At 36.2% G+C, this 16,376-nt stretch overlaps 1 protein-coding gene across 2 annotated transcripts in view; it reads right to left on the bottom strand.

Moving 5' to 3' along the window:
* Positions 1-313: 313 nt before the first annotated feature.
* The window catches only part of TMEM267 (transmembrane protein 267), a 31,777-nt gene continuing 15,714 nt past the window's right edge, over positions 314-16,376 (bottom strand). For both annotated transcript variants that reach the window (XM_022598005.3, XM_089908836.1), the window contains one exon: positions 314-2,260. In XM_022598005.3, coding sequence (XP_022453713.1) covers positions 1,925-2,260 — 336 coding nt within the window. In that variant the 3' untranslated portion in view covers positions 314-1,924. The remainder of the gene's footprint in view (positions 2,261-16,376) is intronic.

Below are 16,376 nucleotides of genomic sequence, written 5' to 3' on the forward strand. Positions count from 1 at the left end.
AGTAATTGTTCCACCAGCCAAAAGAGAAAGGTGTCAAGAAGTATGTGTCTGATTGGGAGAAAGAGGGTGGCTGCCTGGGAGAAGAGAGGTCTAAGTTAAAGAAAGGAGGTGAGGATAAATGGGAGTTTGAACCCATACACAACGAGGTTCTTAGCCCACCGCTAAAAGAAAGTAGGCTTGGGATGAGTAGAAAATAGTTCAGTGGTGGAAGTTCTCCTGAGTAGCCAGCATAATGAACATGGCTCAAGAAAACAGTAGATCGGGAGGTCAGATCAGTGAAACAGCCAAGAGAGAACACTAAGTGAAAGGAGGACGTCTGGAGAATGGAGAAAACACACCCGTGCAAAGAAGATACACTCCAACTTTCAACATAAGTTGTATTGAAGCAAACTCTTTCTCTAAGAAAAGGGACAAAATGGCGGCATGGGAAGTTGCTTACTATATCTCTTGAAGTTACAACTACAGCTTTCAGAGACCACTTAGAGGACAAGGAACATTTCTGATGAGGTAGGAACAAGATGAAGATAAACCCACACTTAAAATTTTCAGTTATTGTTTAAGCAAGGACTCATGGTCAAAGTGAGTTCCCATTCTAATAAAGTTAGGACAACCCCCAAAATGTCAATGTGACATTCTTAAATAAGGCCTTATATTTTTATGATATTCATTTGTTTAATACGGAGAAATTAAAAAAGGGAGAGTTTTGTGATTTAGTCAGAAAGAGTTACACAACATATATGCTTTATTTCCAGGGATTTCTAAAATCATATGCTTTTTAAAAATCTCTACCTTAATCAAATTTACCCCCACTATATAATGTTTACTATTAAACCAACTAAATTGACAATAATTGCTCTCAAAAGACAATAATACATTGTAAGAGCTAATAAATTATAAAATATAACAGATTGCAACCAATTGCTTAACAACAAAAAGTAAAGAGGCTGACCCTTTATAACAATTTACAGAACTCTGTTTAACTTAATGAGAAAAATCTGCTTTGGATAAGGCACTGTTTCATCACTTCTCAGAGATTAAGGCACACAGTCACCAGCATTACAAACACAAATGTGTAAGAAAATCTGAAGACAGCAGCTGGTACAAATGCTACCAAAAAACAGGTGCCTTTGGGGCACTGATTGTTATGTCAAAGTATATTAAACTGTGCAAATGTAAAACTTACAGCAACTCAATTTTCCTTCTCTAATAAAGGTTAATCATTTTTAACAGAAGATATCCTGAAAGAACAAAGGAAAAAGCCAATTTCCTAAAACTACTTTTTTGAAAAAAAATTGTTTTGTCTCTTAGTATCAGGCAAATTTTTAAAAAATGATTTAACTGGTATAATATTTTAGAATAGTATGTAAACAAATTGATAGCAACTAAAACAATTTTAATGGCACATTCAGGAGTTTACATTTGAAATGACATTATTGGTTAGGTCCTTTTTTGTGGATTTTATGGTCATGAGTCAAGTATCAATATTTTGTTAATGTTAATTTTAAACAAATATTTTGTTAAATTTAGTTATGTTTTTCAAAACAGTTAAAACTCCAACACATGAGATTTGAGAGCAAAGATAATGAAAAAATACTACTTTGGTAGAATGTTACTACAGTCAACATATTATAATAATTATTTCCTAAAGTTATTTCTGAAACAATAACCTAGGTCTAATGTTACTGTCTTTTAAGAATATTATAACATAAGTGCACAAAAGCAGTTTCTGCCAGTAATCACAACTCACTAAAGCACTTGGCAAATTAAACTTCAGTCAGGATCAAAATATATGAAATAAAGAAACGTTAGCATTCATTATACATCTTATAATTAATATAAGTACCTAACATGTTTTTAAAATTCACTTTAATGTTGGCTGTCATTATCTCAACCATTGGTTCTTTAAGACGGCCATATGGTTATCTCAGACATCAATATAATTTCCATGTTTTGAAGACATCACTTGGTTCGTCCCTGTGAAATACATAACGAATGAACAGATGTGAGGTAAAGATGATGTGATTATTACATAAAGCCAAAATGGCAAAGGAGAAGTTTCTCCAAATGGGCATATCCACAAGCCATGGCGAATTCCATCTCGAACATGGTGTGAGGTCCAGGATATAAATAACATCCAGGGAAGAAAGCACCATGAATCTTTGAGCTTGAAAAGGTGCATCGTAAACTTCAGGGTCAGAACCACAGCAGGTATCACAGTAGAACAGTGAAGGAAAGGTCTTCGTGGAAGAGTAATAGCAGCCTGCACAGGGAAAGCACGGTAGCTAGTATCATTTCCTTCTTGGCAAACAAAATTTTATAGCTGCTTCCTAATATTGTAACCATCTGTTTTCCTGCAGGCTATGGAAATGCAAAGGAAACATTTTCTATGCCACCTCCTCCAAAACCACTTTGCACTAAAAATGAAATCACAATCTCAGGAACATGTGATTAATTTTTAAAAGCTTCCTATTATTTACTTAGAAAAGTCACAATACAAACAATTTATATCCTAAATGTATGGTTAGTGTAAATTTGGAGTTTTAAAGAATTGTCTGGGACCTCTAAGAGCATTGAAAAAGTCTCACAACTGAATAAAATACTCTTCAATTAAACTTTTTAAAATTGGAGTATAGTTGATATATAATGTTATATTAGTTTCAGGTGTACAACATATATTTTTATTGATTATACTCCATTTAACGTTATTATAAAATACTGGTTATATTCCCTGTGCTGTACGTTACATCCTTGTATCTTAATTATTTTATACCTAATAGTCTGTACCTCTTAATCTCCTTCCCCTCTCTTGTCCCTCCCCCCACCCCACTCTTCAATTAATAAATGCATAAAAGATGAGTATTTTTGTTGTAACCATTTATATTAGCCTTGAATACTTTCAGAATTTATTTATAACAACATTTAGAGGCAGTATATTATTTTAAACAAGTATTTGAAAGTTGAGTTAAATAAACCAATAGCATTTCTAAACCATTGTAAAAATGTAATCAATATCTAAACAAGTGAAAATTTCAGGCTTAACACCTGAATGATCCATGAGTAAGGTTTCATTCTCACACATTCTAAAGGCTAATTTCCAACTAGATAATTTCTAATAAAAATAAAGCTGAAGATAGAGAAGATTGCCTGATTTGGAATCTCCCCACACATCTTCAAAAACACTACAGAACAACGACAAATAAAACTATACCAAGCCCCACTTAGCATTAGCCAGAAGTCAGAGAATGCCCAAACTTCAATTACTCTAAAGTATTAAACACCAAGTCAGTGAGCACTCTCTCACACTCCCCCCTCAAGCCAAAAAAACCTGCATTGAAGAAAGATGACAGGAAATCTAAGATTGATCTAAAGTTACCACTAGAAAGAGAAAGTTCAACCCAAGTGTGGGGTCCTGGTACATAAGAGCACTAACTACACAGAAAGGACTTAAAAGTGGCCATGATTCAAGACTCTGAAAAGCATTAGTTTTCCAGGAGAAGATGGTACAAAGGAAGGGAGAGGTAGCCTTTGGAGACTCGGGTGGTAAAGGGAAAAAAGAAGGAGTAAAGGCAAAAGTCAGGTTCCTATTTTTTAAAAAATAGAGGACACAACCTTCCCACCACATTAAAAAAAAAATCATCCATTAAAGAGACTGTACCTTGCAACACTGTCAAATCAGACCAACCTTAAACTGGGTATCTTGTAAAGCCACTCCTTAAACCAGTATTCTTTAATCCCCACCTACCCGCTGAACATCAAAGAGTTTATTTATTCTACATTCCTAATTCCCTCTCCCTACTCCTCCACATTTTTAGTTGTTTTATTTTTACATTGTCAGAACACATAACATTTCTGTATTATGCCATTTTAGCCTCCACCTTTGTTTTTAAGTTATATACCCACAATATATCATGCTCCTCAATAGCAGCGTGGGATGGGGGGCAGGATGGGCTACAGTAATCAGTACTTGGAGGAGAGCAATAGCCTCATGTTGAGATGATTAGCAGTTGTGCTCTGGATGTGTGGAGGGATACTGACTTCACAATTTCATTTGTGAAGTCTATTTATATTAATAGTTGCTAAGGAAGAAACAAGAAGTTTCTGTTGCTTGCCTAATTTCTAAAATATTCATGCAAATTTTCCATTCATAGATAAATAATAAAACAAAGACATATCATAAAATTATACAAGTAAAAATAGATATCTTAAAAATAGAAGTAGCTACCCACCACCAGTCCCTCCCATCAGGAAGCTTGCACAAGCCTCTTAGATAGCATCATCCATCAGAGGGCAGACAGCAGAAGCAAGGAGAACTACAATTTTGCAGCCTGTGGAAGGAAAGCCACATTCACAGAAAGATAGACAAAATGAAAAGGGAGAGGACTATGTACCAGATGAAGGAACAAGATGAAACTGCAGAAAAATAACTAAATGATGTGGAGATAGGCAACCTCCCAGAAAAAGAATTCAGAATAATGACACTGAAGATAATCCAGGACCTCGGACAAAGAATGGAGGCAAAGATTGAGAGGATGCAAGAAATGTTTAACAAAGACCTAGAAGAATTAAAGAATAAACACCTAGAAGAATTAAAAACAAACAGAGATGAACAATACAATAACTGAAGTGAAAGATACACTAGAAGGAATCAATAGCAGCATAACTGAGGGAGAAGAACGGATAAGTGACCTGGAAGACAGAATGGTAGAATTCACTGCCGTGGAACAGAATAAAGAAAATAAGAATGAAAAGAAATGAAGACAGCCTAAGAGACCTCTGGGACAACATTAAATTCAACAATATTCACATTATAGGGGTCCCAGAAGGAGAAGAGAGAGAGAAAGGACCCAAGAAAATATTTGAAGAGATTATTGCCGAAAACTTCCCTAACATGGGAAAGGAAATAGCCACCCAAGTCCAGGAAGCACAGAGAGTCCCAGGGAATATAAACCCAAGGAGAAACATGCTGAGACACATAGTAATCAAATTGACAAAAATTAAAGAAAAATTATTAAAAGCAACGAGGGAAAAATGACAAATAACATACAAGGGAACTCCCATAAGGTTAACAGCTGATTTCTCAGCAGAAACTCTACAAGCCAGAAGGGAGTGGCATGATATATTTAAAGTGATGAAAGGGAAGAACCTACAACCAGGATTACTCTAACTGGCAAGGATCTCATTAAGATTTGACAGAGAAATCAAAATCTTTACAGACAAGCAAGAGCTAAGAGAATTCAGCACCACCAAACCAGCTCTACAACAAATGCTAAAGGAACTTCTCTAAGTGGGAAACACAAGAGAAGAAAAGGACCTACAAAATCAAACCCAAAACAATTAAGAAAATGGTAAAAGGAACATACATATCGATAATTACCTTAAACGTAAATGGATTAAATGCTCCAACCAAAAGACACAGGCTCGCTGAATGGATACAAAAACAAGACCCATATATACGCTGTCTAAAAGAGGCCCACTTCAGACCTAGGGACACATACAAACTGAAAGTGAGGGGATGGAAAAACATATTCCATGCAAATAGAAATCAAAAGAAAGCTGGAGTAGCAATACTCATATCAGACAAAATAGACTTTAAAATAAAGGATGTTACAAGAGACAAGGAAGGACACTACATATGATCAAGGGATCAATCCAAGAAGAAGATATAACAATTATAAATATGTATGCACCCAACATAGGAGCTCCTCAATACATAAGGCAACTACTAACAGCTATAAAACAGGAAATCGACAGTAACACAATAATAGTGGGGGACTTCAACATCTAACTTACATCAATGGACAGATCATCCAGACAGAAAATTAATAAGGAAACACAAGCTTTAAATGACACAATAGACCAGATAGATTTAATTGATATTTATAGGACATTCCATCCAAAAACAGCAGATTACACTTTCTTCTCAAGTGCACACAGAACATTCTCCAGGACTGATCACATCTTGGGTCACAAATCAAGCCTCAGTATATTTAAGAAAATTGAAATCATATCAAGCATCTTTCTGACCACAATGCTATGAGATTAGAAATCAATTACAGGGGAAAAAACGTAAAAAACACAAACATATGGAGGCTAAACAATACATAACTAACTAACCAAGAGATCACTGAAGAAATCAAAGAGGAAATAAAAAAATACGTAGAGACAAATGACAATGAAAACACGATGATCCAAAACCTATGGGGTGCAGCAAAAGCAGTTCTAAGAGGTAAGTTTATGCCAATACAAGCCGACCTCAAGAAACAAGAAAAATCTCAGCTAAACAATCTAACCTTACACCTAAAGGAACTAGAGAAAGAAGAACAAACAAAACCCAAAGTTAGTAGAAGGAAAGAAATCATAAACATCAGAGCAGAAGTAAATAGGCCTTACCTGGTGGCGCAGTGGTCGAGAATCCACCTGCCAAGGCAGGGTACACGGGTTCAAGCCCTGGCCCGGGAAGATCCCACATGCCACGGGGCAACTAAGCCCAGGCACCACAACTATGGAGCCTGAGCTCTAGAGCCCACAAGCCACAAGTACTGAGCCCACGTGCCAGAACTACTGAAGCCTGCGTGCCTAGAGCCTGTGCTCTGCAACAAGAGAAGCCACAACAATGAGAAGCCTGCAGACTGCAATGAAGAGTAGCCCCCGCTCACCACAACTAGAGAAAGCCTGCACAGCAACGAAGACCCAACACAGGCATGCATAAATAAATAAATAAAAGAAATGAAATAGAAACAAAGAAAACAATATCAAAGATAAATAAAACTAAAAGCTGGTTCTTTGAGAAGATAAACAAAATTGTTAAACCTTTACCCAGACTCATCAAGAAAAAGAGGGAGAGGACTCAAATCAATAAAATTAGAAATGAAAGAGGAGAAGTTACAACAGACACTGCAGAAATACAAAGCAGCATAAGAGACTACTACAAGCAACTCTATGCCAATAAAATGGACAACCTGGAAGAAATGGACAAATCCTTAGAAAGGTAAAACCTTCTAAGACTGAACCAGGGAAAAATAGAAAATATGAACAGATCAATCACAAGTAATGAAATTGAAACCATGATTAAAAATCTTCCAACAAACAACAGTCCAGGACCAGATGGCTTCACAGGTGAATTCTATCAAACATTTAGAGAAGAGCTAACACCCATCCTTCTCAAGCCTTCCAAAAAATTGCAGAGAAAGGAACACTCCCAAACTCATTCTATGAGGCCACCATCACCCTGATACCAAAACCAGAAAAAGATACTACAAAAAAAGAAAATTACAGGGCTTTCCTGGTGGCGCAGTGGTTGAGAGTCCGCCTGCCATTGCAGTGGACATGGGTTCATGCCCCGATCTGGGAAGATCCCACATGCTGCAGAGCGGCTAGGCCCATGAGCCGTGGCTGCTGAGCCTGTGCGTCCGGAACTTGTGTTCAGCAACGGGAGAGGCCACAACAGTGAGAGGCCCGTGTACCACACACACACACACACACACACACACACACACAAATTACAGACCAATATCACTGATGAATATAGATGCAAAAATCCTCAACAGAATACTAGCAAACAGAATCCAACAACACATTAAAAGGATCATACACCATGGTCAAGTAGGGTTTATCCCAGGAATGCAAGGATTCTTCAATATACGCAAATCAATCAATGTGATACACCATATTAACAAACTGAAGAATAAAAACCATATGATCATCTCAATAGATGCAGAAAAAGCTTTTGACAAAATTCAACACCCATTTATGATAAAAACCCTCCAGAAAGTGGGCATAGAGGGAACCTACCTCAACATAATAAAGGCCATATATGACAAACGCACAGCAAACATCATTCTCAATGGAAAAAAACTGAAAACATTTCCTCTAAGATCAGGAACAAGGCAAGGATGTCCACTCTTGTCACTATCATTCAACATAGTTTTGGAAGTCCTAGCCACGGCAATCAGTGAAGAAAAAGAAATAAAAGGAATACAAATTGGAAGAGAAGAAGTAAAACTGTCACTGTTTGCAGATGACATGATACTATACATAGAGAATCCTAAAGATGTCACCAGAAAACTACTAGAGCTAATCAATGAATCTGGTAAAGTTGCAGGCTACAAAATTAATGCACAGAAATCTCTTGCATTCCTGTACACTAACAATGAAGGATCAGAAAGAGAAATTAAGGAAACAATCCCATTCACCATTGCAACAAAAAGAATAAAATACCTAGGAATAAACCTACCTAAGGAGGTAAAAGACCTGTACTCAGAAAACTATAAGACACTGATGAAAGAAATCAAAGATGACACAAACAGATGGAGAGATATACCATGTTCTTGGATTGGAAGAATCAATATTGTGAAAATGACTATACTATCCAAAGCAATCTACAGATCCAATGCAATCCCTATCAAGTTACCAATGGCATATTTTACAGATCTAGAAAAAAAAAATCTTAAAATTTCTTTGGAGACACAAAAGACCCCGAATAGCCAGAGCAGTCTTGAGGGAAAAAAAAAGCAGAGCTGGAGGAATCAGACTCCCTGACTTCAGACTATACTACAAAGCTACAGTAATCAAGACAGTATGGTACTGGCACAAAAACAGAAATATAGATCAATGGAATAGGATAGAAAGCCCAGAGATAAACCCACACACCTATGGTCAACTAATCTATGACAAAGGAGGCAAGGATATACAATGGAGAAAAGACAGTCTCTTCAATAAGTGGTGCTGGGAAAACTGGACAGCTACATGTAAAACAATGAAATTAGGACACTGCCTAACACCACCCACAAAAATAAACTCAAAATGGATTAGAGACCTAAATGTAAGACTGGACACTATGAAACTCTTAGAGGAAAACATAGGGAGAACACTCTTTGACATAAATCACAGCAGGATCTTTTTTTATCCACCTCCTAGAGTAATGGAAATAAAAACTAAAATAAACAAATGGGACCTAATGAAACTTAAAAGCTTTTGCAAAGCAAAGGAAACTACAAACAAGGGAAAAAGAGAACCCTCAGATGGGAGAAAATATTTGCAAACGAATCAACGGAAAAAGGATCAATCTCCAAAATATATAAACAGCTCATGCAGCTCAATATTAAAAAAAAAAAAAAAACGAATCAAAAATGGGCAGAACACCTAAATAGACATTTCTCTGAAGAAGACACACAGATGGCCAAGAAGCACATGAAAAGCTGCTCAACAGCATTAATTATTAGAGAAATGCAAATCAAAACTACAATGAGGTATCACTTCACACCAATCAGAATGGCCATCATCAGAAAATCTACAAAAATAAATGCTGGAGAGGGTGTGGAGAAAATGGAACCCTCTTGCACTGTTGGTGGGAATGTAAATTGATACAGTCACTATGGAGAACAGTACGGAGGTTCCTTTAAAAACTAAAAATAGAACCGCCATACGACCCAGCAATCCCACTACTGGGCATATACCTTGAGAAAACCATAATTCAAAAAAGACAGTACCACAATGTTCATTGCATCACTATTTACAATCACTAGGACATGGAAGCAACCTAAGTGTCCATCAACAGATGAATGGATAAAGAAGATGTGGCATATATATACAATGGAATATTACTCAACCATAAAAAGAAATGAAATTCAGTTATTTGTAGTGGGGTGGATGGACCTAGAGTTTGTCATACAGAGTGAGGTAAGTCAGAAAAAGAAAAACAAATACCGTATGCTAACACATATATTTTGAATCTAAAGAAAAAAGTTCTGAAGAACCCTGGGGCAGGACAGGAATAAAGATGCAGACATAGAGAATGGACTTGAGGACACGGGGACAGGGAATAGTAGGCTGGGACGAAGTGAGTGAGTGGCATTGACATATATACACTACGAAATGTAAAACAGATAGCTAGTGAGAAGCAGCTGCATAGCACAGGGAGATCACGTCTGTGCTTTGTGACCACCTAGAGGGGTGGGATAGGGACGGTGGGAGGGAGACACAAGAGGGAGGGGATATGGGGATATGTGTATACATATAGCTGATTCATTTTGTAATACAACAGAAACTAACACAACATTGTAAAGCAATTATACTCCAATAAAGATGTTAAAATATAAGGATCAATACATGCAGTATGCTATACTTTATGTACAGTATCTCATTTAATCCTAGAAATAGCCCTATGAGTTAGGGATTATTTTATAGAGGAGGAAACTGGGACTTAGAGAGACTAAGTAACTTCCCCACAGTGTGCAGTTATCAAGTGGCAGAGTTGGAATCTAATACTGGATCTGCCTGACTCTATGGCTCATATTCTTAACACTACTGCTTATCAATGAATCAGGGAATAAATACAGTATACAGCCTAAATGTTTTTTAAGAATTACAATAGAAATACTTAAATTCTAGATGAATGCATTTATAAATTACACTTTTCCTTTTTTGTTTTTGTTTCTAATTGAAGTACAGTTGATTTACAATGTTGTGTTAGATTCAGGTATACAGGAAAGTGATTCAGTTATACACATATATTTATTCATTTTCAGATTATTTTCCATTATAGGTTATTACAAGATATTGAATATAGTTCCCTGTGCTCTACAGTATGTCTTTGTTGTCTATCTATTCAATATTTTCTATATAGTAGTGTGTATCTGTTAATCCCAAACTCCTTATTTATCCCTTCCTCCCCCACCTTTCCCCTTGGATAACCATAAGTTGGTTTTCTATGTCTGTGAGTCAATTTCTGTTTTGTAAATAAGATCATATCGTTTTTTTAAGATTCCACATATAAGTGATGTCATATATTTGCCTTTCTCTGTCTGACTTCACTTAGCATGATAATCTCTAGGTCCATCCATACTGCTGCAAATGACATATTCCATTGTGTGTGTGTATACACACACAATGGACATTTAGGTTGCTTCCATGTCTCGGCTATTGTAAATACTGCTACTATGAACACTGAGGTGCATATATCTTTTCAAATTAGAGTTTTCATCTTTTCTGGATATACGCCCAGGAGTGGGATTGCAGGATCATGTGGTAGCTCTATTTTTAGTTTTTAATGGAAACTTCATACTGTTCTCCATAGTGGCTACACAATTTACATTCTTACCAACCTTTTCTCCACATCATCACCAACATTTGTTATTCGTAATCTTTTTCATGATATTCTAACAGGTGTGAGGTGATATCTCACTGTGGTTTTGATTTGCATTTCCCTGATGGTTAGCAATGTTGAGCATCTTTTCATGTGCCTGTTGGCCACCTGCATTTCCTCTTTGGAAAAGTGTCTATTCAGTTCTTCTGCTCATTTTTTGATTGGGTTGTTTGTTTTTTTGATATTGAGCTATGTGAGGTATTTATACATTTTGGAAATTAATCCCTTGTCAGTTGCATCGTTTGCAAATATTTTCTCTTATTCCATAGGTTGTTTTTTCATTTTGTTTACAATTTCCTTTGCTGTATGAAAGTTTTTAAGTTTAATTAGGTCCAACTTGTTTATCTTTGCTTTTATTTCCACTACTCTAGGAGACAGACCCAAAAAAATACTGGTGTGATATAATGTCAAAGAGTGTTCTGCCTATGTTTTCCTCTACAAGTTTTATAGTATTTGGTCTTATATTTAGGTCTTTAATCCATTTTGGGTTTATTTTTGTATATGGTGTTAGAAAATGTTCTAATTTCATTCTTTCACATGTAGCTGTCAAGTTTTCCCAGCACCACTTACTGAAAAGACTGCCTTTTCTCCCTTGTATATTCTTGCCTCCTTTGTGGTAGATTAATTGAGCATAAGTGCATGGGTTTATTTCTGGGCTATCCTGTTCCATTGATCTATGTGTTTGTTTTTGTGTCAGTACCATACTGTTTTGATTACTGTAGTTTGCAGTATAGGCCGAAGTCATGGAGCCTGATGCCTCCAGCTCTGTTCTTCTTTCTCAAGACTGTCTTGGCTAATCGGGGTCTTTTGTGTTTCCAGACAAATTTTAAAATGATTTGTTCTAGTTATGTGAAAAATGCCATTGGTATTTTATAGGGATTGCATTGAATCTGTAGATTGCCTTGGATAGTATGGTCATTTTAACAATATTGATTTTGTAATCCAAGAACATGGCATATCTTTCCATCTGTTTGTGTCATCTTCAATTTATTTCATCAGGGTCTCATAATTTTCTGAGTACAGGTCTTTTGCCTCTTTAGATAGGTTTATTCCTAGGTATTTTATTCTTTTTGATGTGATGGTAAATGGAATTGTTTCTTTTTTTCTCTTTTATATTTCATTGTTAGTGTATAGAAATGCAATATATTTCTGTATATTAATTTTGTATCCTGCAACTTTACTGAATTCATTGACGAGCTTTAGTAGTTTTCTGGTGGCATGTTTATGAATTTCTATGTATAGTATCATGTCACCTGCAAACACTGACAGCTTTACTTCTTTCCAATTTGGATTCCTTTTATTTCCTTTTCTTCTCTGATTGCTGTGATTAGGATTTCCAAAACTATGTTGAATAAAAGCAGCAAGAGTGGACATCCTTGTCTTGTTCCTGATCTTAAAGGAAACGCTTTCAGCTTTTCAGCATTGACTATGATGTTAGCTGTGGGTTTGTCATGTACGGCCTTTATTATGTTGAGGTATGTTCCCTCTATGCCCACTTTCTGGAGAATTTTTTAATAATATATATAGAATTTTATCAAAAGCTTATTCTGCATCTATTGAGATGATCATATGGTTTTTATTTTTCAGTTTGTTAATGTGGTGTATCACACTGATTGATTTGTGGATATTGAAAAATCATTGCATCCCTAGGATAAATCCACTTGATCATGGTGTATGGTCCTTTTAATGTATTGTTGGAGTCAGTTTGCTAGTATTTTGTTGATGATTTTTACATCTATGTTCATCAGTGATACTGGCCTGTAATTTTCTTTTTTTGTGGTATCTGTGTCTGGTTTTGGTATCAGGGTGATGGTGGCCTCATAGAATGAGTTTGGAAGTATTCTTTCCTCTGCAATTTTTTGGAACAGTTTCAGAAGGATAGGTGTTAACTTTTCTCTATTTGTTTGGTAGAATTAACCTGTGAAGCCAACTAATCCTGGACTTTTGTTTGTTGGGAGTTTTTTTTTTTTTAATTTATTAATTAATTTATTTAGGCTGCGCCGGGTCATAGCTGCAGCACATGGGATCTTCGCTGCAGCATGCGGGATCTTTAGTTGCGGCACGTGGGATCTTTTAGTTGCGGCATGCAGGCTTGGGCTTCTTAGTTGTGGCATGCGGCCTTCTTAGTTGTGGCATGTGGCCTTCTTAGTTGCAGCATGCAGACTCTTAGTTGCAGCATGCAGACTTAGTTGCAGCATGTGAACTTTTAGTTGTGGCATGCATGCGGGATCTAGTTCCCCAACTAGGGATCGAACCCGGGTCCCCTGCATTGGGAGTGTGGAGACTTACCCACTGGACCACCAGGGAAGTCCCTTGTTGGGAGTTTTAAAATTACTGATTAAATTTCAGTACTGGTAATTGGTCTGTTCATATTATCTGTTTCTTCCTTGTTCAGTCTTGGGAGAATGTACCCATCCAAGAATTTGTCCATCTCTTAGAGCTTGTCCATTTTATTTGCATATAGTTCCTCATAGTAGTCTCTTATGATCCTTTGTATTTCTGTTGTGTCAGTTGTAACTTCTTATTTTTCATTTCTAATTTTATTGATTTGGGCCCTCTCTCTGTTTTTCTTGATGAGTGTGGCTAAAGGTTTATCAATTTTGTTTACCTTTTCAAAGAACCAGCTTTTAGTTTCGTTGATCGTTTCTATTGTTTTCTTCATGTCTATTTCATTGATTTCTGCTCTGATCTTTATGATTTCTTTCCTTCTACTAACTTTGGTTTTGTTTTTTCTTCTTTCTCTAGCTCCTTTAGGTGTAAAGTTAGGTTATTTATTTGAGATTTTTCTTGTTTCCGAAGGTAAGCTTATATCGCTATAAACATCCCTCTTAGAACTGCTTTTACTGCATCCCATAAGTTTTGGCTCATCATGTTTTTGTTATCATTTGTTTCTAGGTATTGTTTGATTTCCTCTATTTCTTCAGTAATTCATTTGTTGTTTAGTAGCATACTGTTTAGCCTCCACATGTTTGTGTTTCATGCAGTTTTTTTCCTTGTAGTTGATTTCTAGTCTCACAGTGTTTTGGTTGGAAAAGATGCTTGATATGATTTCAGTCTTCTTAAATTTACCGAGGCTTGTTTTGTGGCCTAGCATGTGATCTGTCCTGGAAAATGTTCCAACTTGAAAAGAATGTGTATTCTGCTGCTTTCGGATGGAATGCTCTCTACATATCAATTAAGTTCATTTGGTCTAACGTGTTATTTAAGGCTTGTGTTTCCTTATTGATTTCTGTCTGGATGATTTGTCCATTGATGTAAGTGGGGTGTTAAGGTCCCCTATTATTATTGTGTTATTGTTGATTTCTCCTTTTGTAGCTGTTATATTTGCCTTATATATTGGGGTGCTTCTAAGTTGGGTGCATATATTTATAATTATTATATCTTCTTCTTGGATTCATCCCTTGGTCATTGTGTAGTGTCCTTCTTTGTCTCTGGTAACAGTCTTTATTTTAACGACTATTTTGTTTGATATAAGTATTGCTATTCTGGTTTTCTTTTGATTTCTATTTGCATGGAATACCCTTTTCTATACTCTTGCTTTCAGTCTGTATGTGTCTCTGGATCTGAAGTGAGTCACTTGTAGGCAGAATATATACGGGTCTTATTTTCTTATCCATTCAGCCACTCTAAGTCTTTTGTTTGGAGCATTTAGTCCATTTACATTTAAGGTAGTTATCTATATGTATGTTCTTATTCTCATTTTGTTAATTGTTTTGGATTTCTTTTTGTATGTGTTTTCCCCCCTTTCTTCTTTTGTTTTCTTGTGATTTGATGACTATCTTTGGTGTTATGTCTGGATTCCTTTTTCTTTTTGTGTGTATATCTATTAGAGATTTTTGGTTTGCAATTACCATGAGGTTTTTGTAACAGAGTCTCTCTCTCTCTCTCTCTCTCTCTCTCTCTCTCTCTCTCTCTATATATATATATATATATATATATATATATGTATATATATGATTGTTTTAAGTTGTTGATCTCTTAATTTCAAATGCATTTTAGACACCATGCATTTGTACTCTCCTGCCCTCACAATTACTGCTTTTGATGTCATATTTTACATCTAATTGTTCTGTGTATCTCTTAACCGCTTATTGTGGATACAGATGTTTTTTACTACTTTTGTCTTTTAACCTCCCTACTAGCTTTGTGTTTGGATGATTTCCCACCTTTACTGTAGGTTTGCCTTTACCATGAGTTTTTTCTTTCATAATTTTCTTGTTGCTAGTTGCAGACTTTCCTTTTTGGCCTAGAGAATTTCCTTTAACATTTGTTGTAAAGCTGGGTTGGTGGTGCTGAATTCTTTTAGCTTTTGCTTGTCTATAAAGCTTTTGCTTTCTCACTGAAATCTGAACAAGAGCCTTGCTGGGTGGAGTGTTCTTGGTTGTAGGTTTTCCCCTTTCATCACTTTAAATATATCCTGCCACTCCCTTCTGGCCTGCAGAGTTTTCTGCTGAAAAATCAGCTGATAGCCTTACGGGAGTTCCCATGTATGTTATTTGTTGCTTTTCCCTTGCTACTTTTAATATTCTCTCTTTTTCTTTAATTTTTGTCATTTTGATTACAGTGTGTCTTGGTGTCTTCCTCTTTGGGTTAATCCTGCATGGGACTCTGCAATTCCTGGACTTGGGTAACTATTTCTTTTCCCACGTTAGGGAAGTTTTCAGCTGTTATCTCTTCAATATTTTCTCAGGCCCTTTGTCTCTCTCTTCCCCTTCCAGGACCACTACAATGTGAATATTAGTGCATTCGATGTTGTCCCAGAGGTCTCTTAAACTGTCCTTATTTCTTTTCATTCTTTTTTTCTGTTCAGCAGCAGTGATTTCCAGTACTCTGTCTTTTAGCTCACTGATCCATTCTTCTGTATCATTTAGTCTACTATTGATCCCTTCTAGTGCATTTTTCATTTCAGTATTGTATTCTTCATTTCTGTTTGGTTTTTCTTTATATTTTCTAACTCTTTGTTAAAAACTTCTAACTTTTCACTCTGTGCATCCATTCTCCTCCTGAGTTCTTTGATCACCTTTACAATCATTACTCTGAACTTTCTCAGGTAGACAGCCTACTCCACTTCACTTAGTTCTTCTGGGTTTTTATCTTGTTCCTTCGTCTGAAACATATTCCTCTGCTGCTTCATTCTGTCATAGGTTGCTATCTGCATTTTTGTGTATGTGGTAGGTTAGTTACATTTCTCAACTTTGGAGAAGTAGCCTTTTGTAGGAGACATCCTATGCAT

This window comes from Delphinapterus leucas, chromosome 3 (assembly GCF_059928025.1).
Source record: "Delphinapterus leucas isolate spDelLeu-1000000601 "Yukka" chromosome 3, BTC_Dleu_Yukka2, whole genome shotgun sequence".
In the NCBI taxonomy this organism is placed as follows: Eukaryota; Metazoa; Chordata; class Mammalia; order Artiodactyla; family Monodontidae; genus Delphinapterus; species Delphinapterus leucas.